The following is a 17,666-nucleotide window of genomic DNA, read 5'->3' on the forward strand; positions in this document are numbered from 1 at the left end:
GGGTGGGGGGAAGGGGTCAGCGACGAGCCGGGGCAGTAGAGCAGTTTCTCCTCCTCAGAGACCCCCGGGCATAATTCAATCACACCTTGATAATTCCCCTGATGTGAGAGTCGAATCCCCCCTTGCACACATCAAGTACAGACAGACACCACAAGCTCACACTCATCCCAGATTGAGGGTCTCCTCCTGGGTGGGCTTAAGAGCCCACTACTGGCTACATTTTACCTGTGTCGTTTGAAGAGGCCATTATTTTAATTGAAAAAAGTTGCCCGTCCGCCAAAGGCAAGCCGTAGAAGACGGAGGGAAAAAAAACAGGGGAGTAGATTAAAACAAAAACACCAGATGGTGATATACATGGTAAAAATGATTGTTTATACTTACTGTTTGATTATATGTGATAATGAGAGCGGGATTCCTCAAGGCAATTAGTGTCTGCGGCAGCCATATTGTGAGAGGACAGGGGAAGGACGGCACGGGCTGTTATGAAGGAGCGCTTATCAAATATCTCCGCCGGGGTGATTAGTGTAATAAGACACTGCAAGGTGAGATAGGCCACTCGCGCTCTTTTAGTATGTCAGCTTATGTGTGTGTGTGCATGTGTGTGTGTAGGTGAGTGAGCCAGGAAGAATGTGTGTGTGTGTGTGTGTGTGTGTGTATGTGTGTGTGTGTGTGTGTGTGTGTGTGTGTGTGTGTGTGTGTGTGTGTGTGTGTGTGTGTGTGTGTGTGTGTGTGTGTGTGAGGGAGCCAGAAAACGAGGCTGGGAGAGAGAGTCTGAGAATGCAGGCGAGTGACTCTTTCCATCTGTTTCCAGATCTGTGTGTGTCTTAATGTAAACCGTATCCCCATGTGCCGCGGCATGCGCATGTATGATATGATTCCTATGTTAATGTTGGTGCTCAAGCCAGGACGGTTGCCCCCGGGGGCTTTAGCCTGAGACAGAGGGCAGATCGGGGGCACTTACCCCTGGCAGAGTCTTCTGTTCATGGAGGGCGCTCTGGGCCTTCAGTGCTGACTCTCTGGCACAGTATGTTAGAAAGGCACATCCTATAAGATCAGGGAGACAGGAAAGAGATATTATTATACCAGCAGACGCACGGCTTCACAGGCACACACCATCATTTATGATAAAGGGAAGAGAAAGTTTCAGTGACAGGGAATTTATGACTACCTTTACAGAGAGAGGAGGCTTAAGGACTTTAGATCACAACAGGAAGCTCAAAAAGTAAACACTCGTATTCATGATGATCTAGGGATTTCAGGATTTAGTACCCATCAAGACAGCATCTAAAATATGAAAAAACTGATTGTAAACAGTCAGAGCACAAAGCACAGATCAGATCATCCTTAAGTAAGCCCATTCGGCCTGTGAGCACAAACAGATCTTCTCATACAGCTCTACCATGATAATCCACCCTACAGGCAGAGGAACACCTCTCCATAGAAGTTCATTCAGAAATTAAGCATTCCTACAGCCGGCGACAAAAAAAAATTGTAACCCTCCAAATGGACCCGGAGATTTGTGATGTCACTGAAGTAATTCCACTCCATGCGGCCCGTAATATAAGACTTACTGGGGTTTTACAAGCTATCGCCAAAAACATGTATTATATTAAAATGGAATTCATATTCTCCGCTGACAATTGGAAAGTGGCTCTGTGAAGTTAATAGCTCTGTACCCTCAGAGAAAATAGCAAGCTGGTTGAGAAATAAAATTCAAATTTTACGCTTTTTTTTTTTTTTTTTTCAAAATGTGACAACCCCTTCAGATTAGATTCACTGGCCATGAATACGTTCGCTACATTGCTTGTTATTATGTTGTTTTATCATCTACTTTTTTTCCCCCCCAACAAAGTTTAATATAAAACAGACTGTTCTAATGGAAAATGCTTAATCACCCACAGAAATGCATACTGCTCTCTGATGAATGATCACTTTCTGACTATTGAACTTGGAACAGGAGTAAAAAGTCCAACAGTACTCGTGTTGTTTAAGCTGCCAAGTAATCACAACCCTCTGCTGATGAGCTCAGACAGAGCCCTTTCAGACTTTTCTTTAAGTTGTAAAACTCCGGATATCAGAATGAATATGCATGAGTAAATAAGTCCCTAACGTTAATGTGACATCTTTCATTAAAGGGCGAGTGGTTGCTCTGTTACGCACTTGGCAGAGCTGACAGTGGGTGACCCCGTTCAGAAGAGGTTTTGCACTGTGCAGCATAATTTCCCATTACTACATGTCACACCTGCTGCCAAGGATTCCCATGGGAGAAGAGAGACCCACACACGCACTCACACACAAACGCACATACTCACACATACAGATGATACCCGGCGTGCGGCGCGTAGCACCCATCAGCCCCCTAAAAATCAGCAGCACACACCTTGGCGCCCGGCCAAGAGAGAGCTCCCTTTCACGACAACCTTCACCCACCTCCACGACTAGGCGGTTAGTGGAGAGGAAAAATCTGCTAAACGACACTGATGAAACACATGCCACACAGCAAAGCAGGAAAGTTTGGGAGCCTGGGGAAACACTCTTCATCCTTTGTGACATTACAAAACTGTGGGACACGAGCGAAGGCCTCCCAGGGGGCATGTAGCAGCAAAGGCTTATGGGAATAGTAGGCTGTTGTTGACTCCCTACTGCTCTAACCTTTTTTGGTATTTTTCGCGTTCTTTGTCGCGTCGCTGCATCATGCCAGGAAGTTTCAAATACATTGTTAGATAATATCACATTAGGGTCTCATCAAATAATTAACTTTAGCATCAGTTTAAACATGTCTCTAGCAAAATAGTGTTTAAATGCAGTCATTACTGAACTCCCTGGAACGTGCCAGAAACACAATCACTCTATAGGGAGACAAAATGTTATGATTTTTTTCAATTAATTTCTTTCTCTTTGATTTTCTTTCCTTCTTTTAATTGTTAGTTTCAGTGAAAGAAGTAACTATGCACATTTATACAAACTGTACTTTAGTGCAACTTTGAGGCTCTTGTTTTGCTCCTCCTCAACATTTACGTTCCAACTATTCTTACTTACTTTAGATTAAACATAAAACAACACATTAACTAAAACTACCCAGCAGTTTCTCAAGCTATTAATCCAGTTCCAACTCGACCAACTACAGCATTAAATCGTTGCTTGCCTGTTAAACATCAACAGTCATGATACAGTAACACTAATGGAGGCCATTCCTTATTATGAGTATTTAAACTTTGAAATTGTTCTGTAATTTACTATAGCTATATTAAAATACAGGCCTTTGAATTGTAATAGATTCTTCATTCAGTGCACTTGATTTAATAGATTTCTCGGAGCAAGCTTGAAGTGAAATTACATCTGAAACAAGTGAAGCAAAAATCCCCAACGGCAGATTTGTTTCGGTTGCTTCAAGAAAACTAACATTTGATACTATTAGTTAAAATGTAAAATGTTAATCTTTTTGCTGAACGGAGCTTCTGATATTCAGGTCAGGTTATTCGGAGGTGGAGCATCGAAGCATCATCCAGCAGTACTCGCTCAGGGGACGTCTTAAACCCAAAGGAGGCAGAGTCCAGTTGTGGAACCAGATGAGCGTTTAGCTTTGAGAACATGAGGAGAGGAACAGTGATACAGCTCGAGGGGAGGTAACAAGGATGTAGCAGCTGGTGGCAGGTGAGGACTGTCAGCTTAAAATTTACAATGACTAATTGGCATGGGATTACGTTCATGGGTAAAGCCTTTGGTATAATGTGAAATCATGCAAATGGACCTTGTCATTGGACTGTGCAGATGGTCTGCACAACATTAGCACAAAACAACGTGCAAAGCCAAACATGAGGATCTCTGTGATGATGTTTTACATAACTTTAAGCAAGTCTTTTGAGTATTTAAATCATGTCGTGTTCAGCTGTACTGAAAAGTAGAAGGAATGAATAATAGAAAAAACGTGCTGCTTCACAGTCCTCTCATTGTATTGGTGCTTATGATGAAAAAACCCGTATATAATTGTATCCTTCCTTCCTATATTAAAGATTGAATTAACCAAATATTATCAAGACAAACATTAGCATGCATTTAATGTGTAGAAGAAGAGTAGGAGCGTGGACGAGGGTCTTAGATAAAGGTTGGGCTCAAGTGGCGGTTCAGCAGAAGGACTGGTGGCTTCCTGTGATGAGCAGGTTAAGAGGGGTGAAAATAATACTTTGGTAATCAAAGACAATTTACCACACTATAATTTCAACGAGGGACAAAAGTTCAACAAATTATATTCAAGGCGAATGAAAAAGTAAACCCTGCAAACTACTTCAAAGAGAACGCAGGAAATGTGAAATGTGTTCCTGCGTTTGCGAGACACGTTCGGGGTAATTACTTAAAGAACTCTCCCCCATGTAATGCTTCTTCTAACAGTTTGTTTTTAAATGGAAATTAGTATGTGCTCACAATTGCATGCATCCAGGCATTAAGACTAAATTGAGCTTTTTTAAGGCTTCAGATACCTGTAATTGAAATAACTCCAGAACAAATTTGTATAAAATTTCAATTCATTAGCGGGGAATTCATGAATCATGAGCAATTTGCTCTCCTCCAGTCGCCACACACGTCTGTTTCATGAATGTTCATTAAAGTGGGAGAAGAATGGCAATTAATTTCCCAAAAATATCCGGGCACATAAAAGAAAAAATATGTAAAACAAATGGATGCTGCTAAATGTGCCTGACCGTCTCACGGGGACTGAGAATAATACCAACTTTTTTAACCATAGCTCTGTGTTATCCTCTCTGTTACCTGCAGAGCATCCTCCTGTGATCATCTACATTCAGAGCGCTTAGCTGTCTGCTGCACACACAGCCCCCTTTATAATGATCAAAGAGGTCATCTGTAGACTTAAGCTACACCTGTCACTCAACTTAGGAGAACTGTCAATCACTGTCCAACACATCCCTTACAAACCCCGGTGTTGTAGATAAAACCACAATACAAACATGGATCTGCGACTCCAGGTAGCTGTTCAACAAACTATAAAAAAGCAGACATAAATTTAACAAGAAACTTTTAAATATTTGCTGCTACTTTGCAAGAGCGACCTTATGTGGTTTATTAGATATTTTGATGCCTTCGAGGGGTTTTTTATGTCACTTTGGCCGTCTATTTATAGCCAATTCCTCTGCATGGACCTACCAAGGAGAGCAGAATGGATGAGGATATTTAACATCTCTTTGTATCACTTCCTCCTGGCTGTGTGGAGCAGCTCAGAGTCCCTCCTCTCAGCATCACAGACGGATTGATAGATAACGCTACTCAAGCAAAAGATTTGCCCCCCGCCAACATTCAGCATGTCTGAACAATGCATGCGTTCTGGCACTGACACTAAGTATTATGATAATGTAGTGCTCAGCAAAATGATGGATGTTAAACAGCACGACCTGGCTGCAGCACACGCCGCCAATAGTGTCAAGTCATCCCACGCGCTGTGTGAGGCTCCCTGACGACACACACAAACTATCAGACGGGCACTAAAGGCAGCAGAGTCTGACAAAAACAAAGCAGGATGTAAACATCTATTAAAAGGAGCTGATGGAACCGAAGCTTACTGTGTATACAAGAATAATATATAATTCCCTAGATATTCAGAAAAGTCCCCTGAGGTATCCTAACTGTCCAAAGCAAGAATTCACAAAGCACAGAACATCTGTTCAAACTGCTGCAGTACAATCCACATAAATTAGTCATAAGCAAACATGACATATTTTGATCTGCCCTTAAATCCATAATTATGGTGCAATTCTGTGTCACAGGACTCGGGCTGTGAAAAAAGGTAGTGCTGCAAATCATCCATTAGGTACGGTTTACTAACTGATGCCAGCAGCGGTATACATCATCCATCCGAAACAAATCAAATCTTTCTCCAGCACAAACTCAGCTCAAAGAGGGATTTGAAAGTAGCAGTCAAACTCAATTTACAGCACTGCATTAAATCTTTATGAACTTTATGTTTTTAGGGATTATGGAGCCAAACTGATTATATCCTCCCCCTCGCTTCTGCGGCTCCGCTGTGAAAATGTTTGTGTGACTGTTTAGGATAAAAAATGTGGGTTGAATTTGTGACAGTGTTTTGGAGCCTCCTGGGCCATTTCCATAATAGTTAACCACGATCCATTGGCTATTGCATTTGTGTGAACAAAATAGAACACAAAGTACTCCTCAAACCACGGCGCGATACATATACTGTGGGCAAGAGATTATTGCAAAACTTTATATTGTGCAGAGCTGCAGGACGAGACTTAAGGTATAACATTGTTGATGATAGTTCCACAGCTCAGCACACAGCACTTGTCTGTGCAGATTAATCCCATCCATCCAGGCAGTACAGCATCAGGCTGAAAAGAAACTATTTACCGGACTGTTTGGTGTAGAGAGGTGTGAAGGTGTGAGGATGTTTCAACACTTAGCCGAGGGATTACTACTGGGTCATAGTGAGTCTGAGACGATCATGTGACCCTGACATCTGCCAACAACCCTCATATCACACAACGATGCGAACAGACTACTTAATTTTTGCCTAATACCACTTAAACAGTAGTGTCTTTTTGTCCAGTCTGTGTTCTGGACAAATACGATGTATTATTATATCAGTGTGATGGACCGCCAGCAGGCTGAGAATAATTTCACCGTTTAGAGATCTTATTTAAACCTGCATGACTCTTTTTAATTGACGCTTGGCAGCAATAGAAAAGCAAACTGTGAACACAAAACAGACCATCTATACCCCCTGTAAGATCATTTGGCAAACTTGGTAGCAAACACGTGTTTATTGTAACACATGGCACACTTCTGGCAGCCTGATTAAATCCAAAATGCATTCTACTTTTAGCTCTGTTTTGAGCCTCCTCAATGTCTTTAACTGGTAAATACTCCAATATATTCTCTCTAGGTCAGCTGTGCACGTAGCATATAGTTGGAAATAGTTGCCTGCTGCAGCACAACATGACACAGCAAGAGGGGTCAGAGTGAAGCAAATCTCAACATGTATTTAGATGTTGTGCACAAGAAAACCAAAACAACAACCTGAAAGATGCTAAAAGGCTTATAGACAAGATAATTTTGTTGGTTTATTTTTAAACACAACCCCTTTAAACATTGTTAATATAAAAGTATTATAGCCACCTTTATATTTAACTGATATGCCAGAAAGCTAAAGCAGCTAAGTGCTTTTAATTTCTGAGATATCCACAGGGGACCATGCTGAGTGTTAAACATTGTGCATGTGCATGCATGTTAAGCTCCACAGCTGTAACTGTTGCACAACGATGCAGCTTTATAGGCCGAAGTATTTGCTTGGAAAAACAGGGGTCACAAGCATGCAAAAAACAGAATAAATAAAAGTTTAACACAAATACAAACTTCATAGTATTTAGCAGGTGAATGAGGAAATGTTTCACAGATGTCTTTTGTTATTGTTGTTGTTATTAATTATTATGATTAGTAGTGGTAGCAGTCATCGGAGTACAAGTTGTAGTTTTTTAGTAGTTGATTTTTTGGTTGTAGTTTACTTTTCTATATTTTAAAGCGAACGTGTGTACAACTTGATTCTTCAAGATGCATTGTCTAAATCCCAAGTAATGATATTAAATGTCTGATATTGAAGTCTGTGTGATAATGCTCTAGATAACTGCCAGCATGTGGGGCTGGGGATGGCATTGCATTTCATATTAAATCGCAATTGAATTTGTAAAGTTAGGAGACTTCTAACTTACTAAATTCAATTTGAGCAAACTCGTGTCGCCTTTCGAAGGACTTCCACGGTTAAGTTAGTCATTCAGTTTACCTTCAAGTCCCCTACAAAAGCTTCTCTCGGCTTCATGGGCTTTCAGTCACTGTTTTAGACTTCCATCCCTGAGTGACACAGCTGATGATTCACTATACCTGCCTCTGTTTTGTTAACGACACTAATCCCATTTCCCTCCTCTTGTACCTCCTTGCTTCGGTGTGCAGGTATCACACACAGACGCAGCAGGGTTACATGAACATGCTTTAGGTGAGTAGCCAATAAGAAAAACTCATCCGTATAATGCATTGGTGAAATCTTATTAAAAGTGCATGCTTGTGCTCCCAAAGTGACTTTGAATGTCATGCGGGATGAAGTGGGCATAATGCATACATCAGAGTGGCCTTGGTGGGGGATGATTTGAACGGGCATACGGTCTGGCTTTGGAACAGGATTATCCTTCCCGAGGAAACTGTCCTCCCGAGTGTTGACATTCAGGCATGGTCGAGGACAGGCGTAAACAACACGAACATCAGAAATATTGTTTTAATCGATCACGGTGCTCTGAGAAGGAGCACGGGAACAGAGCAGGAGCAGGTAGAGCACCAGCGACTGATGGCTGGAGGAACAGGTGGTGCATGGAGACCTGCTTCAGGGCTTCACACACACACACACACACACACACACACGCACGAGAAAGAAGCAATGCTGAGCCCACACTCGTTCTCCCACAAGAGCGCTTGACTTGTGCTGATCAATAAGATCATGAACTGTAGCCACTGACTTACATATCATACATAATGTGCCTGCATGGTGAATAGATTATTTCAGTGAACTGTTGTGGATGCTACATGTATACAAATGTGAAGTGTTTGCTGTGTGTGCTACAGCATCACTTAGAAGGACATTATAATTCAAACACTATTAAAAACTATCAGTTAAATAGTATCAACCAAAATTAGCTGTTGTGATGGCAAAATAATGTGTTTTTTATACAACACTGTCCTAAAGTGCAGAGCTCTACACAGCCTGCTTATAATGACACGGACAGTGGACGTGTGACCATAGTTTGGATTTCTATTCCATAAAACTGATGTTTAAAAAACTACTAAATAAAAGCTTTAAAATGCAATTATAATAATATTTATAATATACATAATACAACTAATAATAATGAAAAATAATCATAATAATTTGTCTGTACATTTCAAAGATTATAAGATTTTACCCACTAAAATAAGACAAGTTGGAACATAAGGCTTGTAATAAAAAAAGCTAAAACATAGGAATTAATATAATTACATTTAAATGCTTATTAAACTTATATATATATATATATATATATATAACTATAGTTCTGTATATATAATTGTATAACAAGAAATACATGTAGAAATAAGTTATGTTTAAAGCACACCTGGACTTTACATTAGACACGACTTTTTTTTTTTTTTTGTATATAAAAGACCTTCCGATCTTTACCGCATTCATTATCATAACTATCATTAGACCTGATCGATCCCTGATTTCCTGCAGTCTGACTAATTACTAAGTGAGTCTGATCCCGCTCCTTTTGGACAATGAGTGAGGAAGAGGAGGGGGGGTGAGAACAGAACAGACGAGGGGACGATGCACGCTGGATCTCTTGCTCTACTATTATCCTGCTTTGTACTTCCTGACTGCAGCCCGCCCACGGAGCAGCATTAGCCTACAATTCAGCTGCCATGCAAATAGTATATTCCACAGATAACGACGTCCGAAAAGTAGGCTACATAATAGCCTGCTGAAAGGTCAAAGCAGCATGCCAGCACCACCATAATCACCGCTGCTGATAGCCTGATAATGGTTTGCATTTTCCGCTCCCCTGAAAGCATTTATTTCTCTCTGACAATATGCTGCAAATGGACTCCGCGAGGCTCAACAGAAGCTTGTTTTGTTTAGTTGTGAAGACATTTCTGCAGCTGCACGAATAACACGGCATCGAGCGCGTGCCTGTCCCGCCCCCTTCTCTGGGATGCTCAGCACATGAGAGTCAATGTAAACACACAAAGGCGTTTTCAGCTGTAGTATTCACGTGGACGGGCTGCGAACAATTAACCCTGCGTTTGCGAGCCATTCACTTCCACGTGTTCTCCCTCTCACGCCTCATAGCCTATATCTGTGTGTGTGTATGTGTGTGCGTTTGTGTGTATGAATGCGTGTGTGTGTGTGTGTGCGTGTGAGGGCTCTACGGGGCTCCCACTCTGTCCCAAACATCTGCAAATTAACACACTTTTCATGCTCTCTGCCCCCAAAACTAAAATTGGGACGCTCTTTGATGTCTGTCCTTTGAATTTCCACATCAAAGTAAAGAGATTCAAAATAACCAACCTTTATGCATTCCCGTAAACCTGTCTTTCAGTACAGTGAGTTCGTATATCTTTCCGAATTCCTCAAACAGGGGTTTCAGGTCTTTTTCCTCCAGGTTTCTGGGAATCTGGCCGATGAAAAGCTTGATGGCGTCGTGGTCCTTCATGGGAATGGTGTTCTGGCCGATGGTAAGCCCGTTCATCCTGCCGGCGCTGTTCGTGGTGCTGAATCCATTCTCCTGCTGCACTCCGTTTGCAGTGACTGTAGCCATCTTTCCTCAATGGGCCGGCGAGCTGCTCTCTCTCTCTCTCTCTCTCTCTTTCTCTCTCTCTCTCTCTCTCTCTCTCTCTCAGTGCACACTCTCCCCCCCACCTCCGTTATATCTGCTTCTCTCCCCACTCCTCCTCCTGTTTTCCCTTCCTATATTCTCTCCTCTTTCTTTCTTTCTTTTTCAGCCTTTAAGCCCCCCCTTGTTTGGAATCAACCTTATTTATTTTTTCTGTTGCTCTGTGTGTTTTCATTTTTTAAGCGCACCCCTGCACGTGACGTCAACTTGTACTCTTTTGAGCAGACCACGCCCACCACAACATTTACATATTAAGCGCGGTCTGGGCCAATGAGAGAGCAGGGTGGCTGAGGGCCCCACAGGGCAGAGTTAGAATGCAAACATTTGTGTAGAGTGGAAAGCTTGGGACATTTAAAGAGCGCAAGGCAGCATTTAAGCTACTTGTTCTGCATATGTCAGGGCAATTTAGTTTTGATTTTGCAACTAAGCAAAAAATGGGTTTGGTTTGGGGGGGATCGTAGCTTTGTAATAGCAGTGTGCAAAGATAAAACGTATACTGATGCTGTACAGTAGTTTTTCAAAAAGAAAGACCAAAGTATACTGGTAGATTTAAAATAGTATTTCCATACTATTTGTGCAGATGAATAAACATAATAAAATGTCATTCATTAAGGATTTACAGTATGCTACTAAGACTCCATGTCCACATAACCCCTCTGGTCTGCTGGTCCCAGGGGTGCTGTTGGGGTATTTTCAGTCCTCTCAGGTAAATGACTGCATCCAACTGGCACACTGGGCTTAAAAAAAGCCCCTGTCAGATGTTTGGAAAGGAAACCAGCAGGGCTGTAAGTCCCGAGGACTAGTCATGAAACACACTGCTGTGAAGCCTTGTAGAAATGTTCTCTGCAGCAGTGGTTCTCAATCCTGGTCCTCAGGAGCAAAGACCCTGCTGGCTTTCATTCCAACCATCTAACAGAGACTATTTTACACCTGGGATGCAAGGTGAATGCTATTAACTGCCCGGGAGGGAAACCAACAGAGCTGTGGCTCCTGGGGACTGAGAAGCACTGCTCAGTGGTAGTTTAGCCAACTGGTTTAATGGAATATATATTTTTCATGGTATAGATAAGAGCCACTATATATTGTTTTACTATATCACACGCAATTAAATAAAACCAAGTAGCTTTATCAATAAAAATATTTGATATAAAGAGCTATAACTAAAGAAAAAACAAGTATATAAAAAACACATTTCACAACACAAACACATTCTTACACCCACAGAGAGATAGGGTCAGAGTGCAGGGTCAGCCAATGGACAGGGGCCGTGAGGGTTCAGGATTTTGTACAAACAAAACATCAATTAAAAAGTATTATTCAAGAGCACTTCAGCAGAAAAAGAAATTCCCAATATGTGGTTTAATCACAGGTCCTATATTTCAAGCACATAAAGACTCTGTAGGGTTAAAATTAATATCAGTAAGCTATAGAAGTCTCACACAGTTGTTTCAGACATCGTCACATCTTTTACCTAATGCTGCAAAGCTTAATATGTGTTGGGAACAAACTTTTTTTTCTTCCTGCAGTTGGAATTTTTATAAGCTTAGTTGTACTTTTCTTATAACAAGCAAATTGATCAACGGTCTGAAACCACAGCTGCTTTCATTCAAAAGGACGATTTAGAAGGAGTAGTGAAGCACGGTCAGGTGCTGGGATCAAAGGCATATTTGGCTAAATAATTGAAAAGATAGCAGCATGCTGAAATGCAACACGTATCCACCTATGGACTATTTACTTCTATTTACTATTTGCTTCTCTTTCTTCATCATATAACAACAGTGTCGATAGATGGATAGAAAAGAAGGAGATAATATAACACTGCAGTTTGAAATAATGTCAGCTCAAACCTTTCTGAGCAGTCTGAGCTGCCTCGTGTCGCTGTCCGTGGTGCTGAATCAACGCTGCCATTCAGGGACCGTGAAATAGATTATTGGAGCTACAATTTTAACAGTACATGTTTGCACTTTAAATTTTCCACGCCCTCTATCTGTCTGCCGTGCACAATTTCCAAACAGGTCTGTCCTTAACTTCACACGGGGAATGATGCATTCAAAGCCACTCTCTTCTGAAGAGTTTTGTTATTCATGGTGAGCATGTGCACTGCCAGTGTTGTTATTACTCGCACAGTGTATTCTGTACACAGAAAGGTCTAATTAGTACAGAGGGGAATATAACATCAATACAAGGGCAGTCCAGCTCATACTGATAGGATAGTTATACTGATATGACGGCATTTATGTGGATCTTATCATGTATCAATCATCGATTGTATGTGGCAAATTAATTATGAGAGTTCTTAATAAGGGCAGCGAGATAGACTAATAAGATCTGCCTTGTTCCAGCGTGCATGAGCCACAAATGGAGTCTGTGACACCACCGGAGGTGTTGTTCTGTAACTGAGCCTGACCTCTGACCTCCCTGTGGAATTGGGCAAATGGAGATAAAATGCGTCTTCTGGGATCAGAGTAGGATCACAAAAAAACTGCATGTCGGCTACTGAAATGCAATGAAGCGACATGTTTAACCTCTGTTAGGTCAGAATTAATTGGCTGGTAAAAAGATGTAATTAAATACAAGTTTGTTCTGTTGCCTCTGCTAATTGGTAGAAAAAAGCTGCCTTACAGGAATATTTCACAATTCAACCAGCTCTATCTTTCTATCTGTCTATCCAGCTATCTGTCTGTCTGCATTCATACACTGAAAAAATGTATCATAGGAAATTGATAAAAACAGCATTTCCCTTGCATCATAATTGAGCTGACTGGTTTCTTTCCGCGCTGATACTGATGCAAATTTGACATTTGAATGCCATCTCTGTGAGCTACTTAGTGTTTATGTTATCAGAGGAACAGTCTTATCTATCATGAATAAACAACGGGGTGGTCACCTTTTTCAAAACTATCTTACAGTATGATAAGCACCTACATTTGTAGGAGGGCACCCACGTGGCAAGCGTCACAATGTACCCGATGAACTTTTTGGTCACTAGATATAGAGAAGTCAACTTTGATGGATTATGTTCTGTTCTCTATGCAGGCCTCTTTGTGTGTTTGTGTGTGCTCACCCTGATGTCTGTCAGACTGAGTTGTCTTTGGGGATCACAGTGTTCTGAGAGCAACTAACAGTAACATCTGGCACTGCACTTGCTTTGTTATGAATATTTATTTATTTTCTATTTAATCATGTCTTTGTAGACCATCTCGAAAAAAGACTTTTTCACTCTGAATGGGGATCAAAAACACTACGGGCCTCCCTTGTCAATACCATCAGGGCCATTCTTTCCCACAAAGACACAGCTAATTTAGCGTCAGCGCTGCTTATTGGCTTTGTGATTTTTGTTTCCTTGTTTTTTGTCATTTCTCGGCGGGATAGTTCGCCTTCACAGCTGTGAAGACTTGGAAAGTGCCTGGCAGGAGGAAACGCAGGTACTGCATGATCTCTTCAATTATGCCTGTGTCTAAGCGTCCTCTTTGTTCGAGCACAGGCAAGCGTATCAGAAAGGTTGACAGGGTTCTTCTTCTTGTCTGTGCCAAGCTCTGCACCTGGATGGTTGCACAGGGCACCTCTGCCGATTGCTCCCCTTTCAGACAAAAAAGAGCAGTCAGAATAGTTCCAGCTGTGTTTGTGAAGCGGGTTTGAACTTGCCAGAGGAGCAGCGCAGAGGAAAAGTAGTCCCTGGAGGATCTTGCACACCTGGAGACACATTTCAGTCAAATTATTTTCTTATTATTTCAAGATGGAAACAGTATGCTCCCATTAGCAATGAGTGAGGATTTATTTTCCCCAGAATTGGAATCAGGGGGGTGTGAACATGGCAAATGTGTCAGCAAAATCATTTCCAGATTAATGCAAAAAATATTTACCCAATTTTTCCAGTCGTGAGTGAGCACCATTTCTGTTATTATCACCAACATTTTTTACCCCACTGTCAAGGTGACTTGTTGGAATGTCACAGACACAGCTTGAAATAGCTCCCAAAAATATAGTCCCTTGAAGGAGCAAAAATCTGTGACATAAGTCATGCATTGTGCATAACAGCTCGGTGTCATGCACAGTTCCTTTATACTGTGTGTTCATTATCCCATTAAAGCGGATATATGGAGAGGGCCAGGTGGAACGTAGTCATGCATGAACATTTTTCACTGTCTGTTTTGTAGAGTGAGTCCAAAAGAAGAGCCACCATTGATATTCATGGCACAGCCGGTATGAGGTGTGACAGTATTTTTTGTGAATATGTGAGTGTGTATGGTAATACCAGGGCAGCCTCAAACCTCCGCTGCAGACTGTGCCTGAGGGAGGGGCACAATGTTCCCCCCACACACGCTCTGAAAAATATAGAAGCAGTCACTCTGAGGCCATAATTTTCTCTTAAAACACAATTTCTTGCCAGTTCATTTGCTTTGTGCTGTAGGGAAAATGCAGGAGTGATTGTTTCTGTAGCCTGAACAATGTTTTTGATAAATTAAGTTTTGCTCACTTTATTTTGAAAAGGTGGATTACATCTCTATTTCCCCTTAAGGGTGGTGTTTGGTCTGTGCTGCTGTTGATGTACTGCTGAATGATAAGCAGGCGTCTTGCTGCATGTTTAAGTTCACTTGTGACGCAGGGAAGGGAATAAATGAGAGAAAAACAAATAAGAGGTCAGGGAGACCACAATGAGTCATTCGCTTTCGGGCTGCTAATGAATCCCAGAATACTCTGCACAGGCCTCCCAGGAGTACAGCCACATAGGTTTCATTGCTATTGCATGTAAATGCAGCATTATCCTATTTTGTTAGTTATCTTTAAATCAGTGTATACACTATGACTCTGAGGCTCGGAAGACAACTTTAATAACCAATTAATGGAACTTAAAGTCCAACATAATACAGATGTTTGGCATGATATAAAGTACACAAGACAACACTTACCATGTGCACACAATGTGAACTGCTGTTCCTTTAATGCTGATGTGCTGTTTCAGAAAGCTCTACATCAGCGGCAGCCATCTTGGTTGTTTACAAAAATGCCTCAAATTAGGTCCTCGGTACAGTCTTTAAAGCCCCCCTCCAGTGAAAATCAAGCATTTAACCTTGTCATCAGCAGTCATCTCCATGGCTGGGCCTGTCTGCTTTTAAACTGCAGTGTACCAAGGACAGGCTGAACAACACGTGTTCAGATTGGCAGGTTTGAGACGTCACAAACCTAAGGAGCCAATCCCGTTAATGGACAGGGTGACGCTGTGCATATCATTATGTGTAACCTATGGCAACCACTTCGGCGGTGCGCGATCCAGCTGTAACCGTCATCGTATTTTTTGCAAACTCACTACTGATTACTAACGTTAACGTTACTACTATTAATTACTACATGTCAAGCTAGCTAAGTTTCGACAAGTTGCCACTGAACGATAGCAGAGACTTGTATTGTTATCGTGCTGGAGGGGGCGGTTGGAAATGTGCAAAGTGGGCGGGGCCGATGCAGATTCAGGAATTCCGGGAGAAGGAGGAGATGCCTTGGGAGAATTTTTACAAGGTAATTAAACATATTTTGCAGAAAAAACATATCAGACACAATTTATTATTTCAAGCAGATCATTTTATATGTCTTAAAACATGACTCAAGCTGGTTTTTAAAATAAACCTGCCCAAAGGTTAGATAAATGGTTGTGATTGGCTTGTGAAGGCCAGGTCAGCTGGGAGTCAGTCCAAAGGAGGGTTGTGTGTTGTGTTTGCGTATGTGGTGTCTGGGGGAACACATGCAGACACAGACCCTCTCCTCTCTCCTCTTGCTTTAGGGCTTAGCTCTTAGCTCAGCTAAGATTCCTCTTGCCTGAATTATAAAGTACCTGTGGCTGTTTTAGCACATTATCTCTAACAGGAGTTCATGCAACTTTTTAAAACTAGTATTTGGCACATAAAGCAAATGTGTTTTATTGTAGTGTATGCGTTTAAATGTGTCGAGGACACGTTGATCTAGACATGTTTTAGTGCAATTGTTTTAAACACATACACTAACATATATACTGTATGCACACACACACAAATGTGCTGGCAAGCCCAAAAAGTTAAACCAATCACTTCAATACTAGAGAGACAGTTTCAGAACAGTTAACTAACAAAGACCATGCCTCAGCAGATTGCAGGGTAAAGCTTTATTGCTGCATGAATAGGAGAGAAGCAGACTGGTGAGTGGACGGGTGGAGGTCAGGGGATGGTGGAACATGAGGGGGATGAGACTCAGGGTGCTAGCAAGGTTTTTAGGCTACCTCTGAGAGAAGAGCATGGAAAGAGAAACTGGAGGAGGGAGAGATTTGTGATATCTAGAAAGGTTAGTTGGATGTATTAGGCTTCTCTAGTTGAATTAGAGGGAAAGTTTAACGTTTTGGGTGATGTGTTTAGTGGCTTTCTTTGAGGGTGTGATCAGAACATGAATACCACTTTCATGTCTGTATAGTATATGTGAAGCTGGAGCAAGCAGCCAATTAGCTTAGCTTAGCCCAAGGACGGAAAAGAGAGGGAAACTGCTGACTGGCAACAAAAGGTAGCAAAATTTGTGACTCTGAAAAATCCTTGTAATGTAATTTCTGTTTTGTTGTTGTTTTTGCTTTGTTTTTCATGTTCGCAAATACCAAAGTGTAAAAAAAAAAATCTTGGCTCCCAGACATTTACTCTCTGCAGTGTTGTCATCTCGGTCAGGTCGCATATACACAAATCTTGACTTCCCTTTTTCACACTTTGGATTAAACAAAAAAAATACCTTATAATAAATTCATAGGTTAGAGGTTGAGATCGACAAACTTTACAAACAGTGCTGGTTGTCTCCATCTGTTTCCAGTCTTTATGCTAAGCTAACCTAACCAGCTGCTGAGTGCAAGATTCAAGATAGTTCTTTGTCACTCCGGGTTATACAAATACAACTGTGTGAAATTCTTTAGCCAGGAGGCTCCGTTTAAAAAAAGGGTACGTATTAAATATAAAATACATAAAATAAAATATATATAACAAAATCAAATAAGAACATTTGAGGAGAAAAATGTTCGTTAAGAGCTTAATATATACATCTAAGGCAAACAATATATAAGTTTCAGGCGAAGGCAGAAATATAAAAATATACATACATATACTTCCAGCTTTGTATTTATCATACAGGCGTGGAAACTACATTAATCTTCTTATCCAACTCTCAGTAAGAAAAATAATGAACACATGAAAACAGTAACCTTTACATAAGCGGCCCATAATG

At 41.3% G+C, this 17,666-nt stretch overlaps 1 protein-coding gene across 13 annotated transcripts in view; it reads right to left on the reverse strand.

Moving 5' to 3' along the window:
- celf6 (CUGBP Elav-like family member 6) overlaps window positions 1–10,527 on the reverse strand; it is a 142,996-nt gene extending 132,469 nt beyond the window's left edge. For 5 of the 13 annotated variants that reach the window (XM_069681683.1, XM_069681462.1, XM_069681610.1 and 2 more), the window contains exons 1-2: window positions 10,118–10,525; window positions 962–1,044 (exon numbers count right to left, since the gene is read on the reverse strand). In XM_069681683.1, coding sequence (XP_069537784.1) covers window positions 962–1,044; window positions 10,118–10,367 — 333 coding nt within the window. In that variant the 5' untranslated portion in view covers window positions 10,368–10,525. Of the gene's footprint in view, window positions 1–961; window positions 1,045–10,117 lie in introns of all 13 variants that reach the window. The other 8 variants (XM_069681970.1, XM_069681898.1, XM_069681760.1 and 5 more) reach the window with 5 other exon arrangements.
- Window positions 10,528–17,666: the final 7,139 nt, after the last annotated feature.

Source organism: Semicossyphus pulcher, unplaced genomic scaffold, assembly GCF_022749685.1.
Source record: "Semicossyphus pulcher isolate SPU_LCO1_2020_fin unplaced genomic scaffold, fSemPul1.0.p SCAF_1, whole genome shotgun sequence".
Taxonomy (NCBI): domain Eukaryota; kingdom Metazoa; phylum Chordata; class Actinopteri; order Labriformes; family Labridae; genus Semicossyphus; species Semicossyphus pulcher.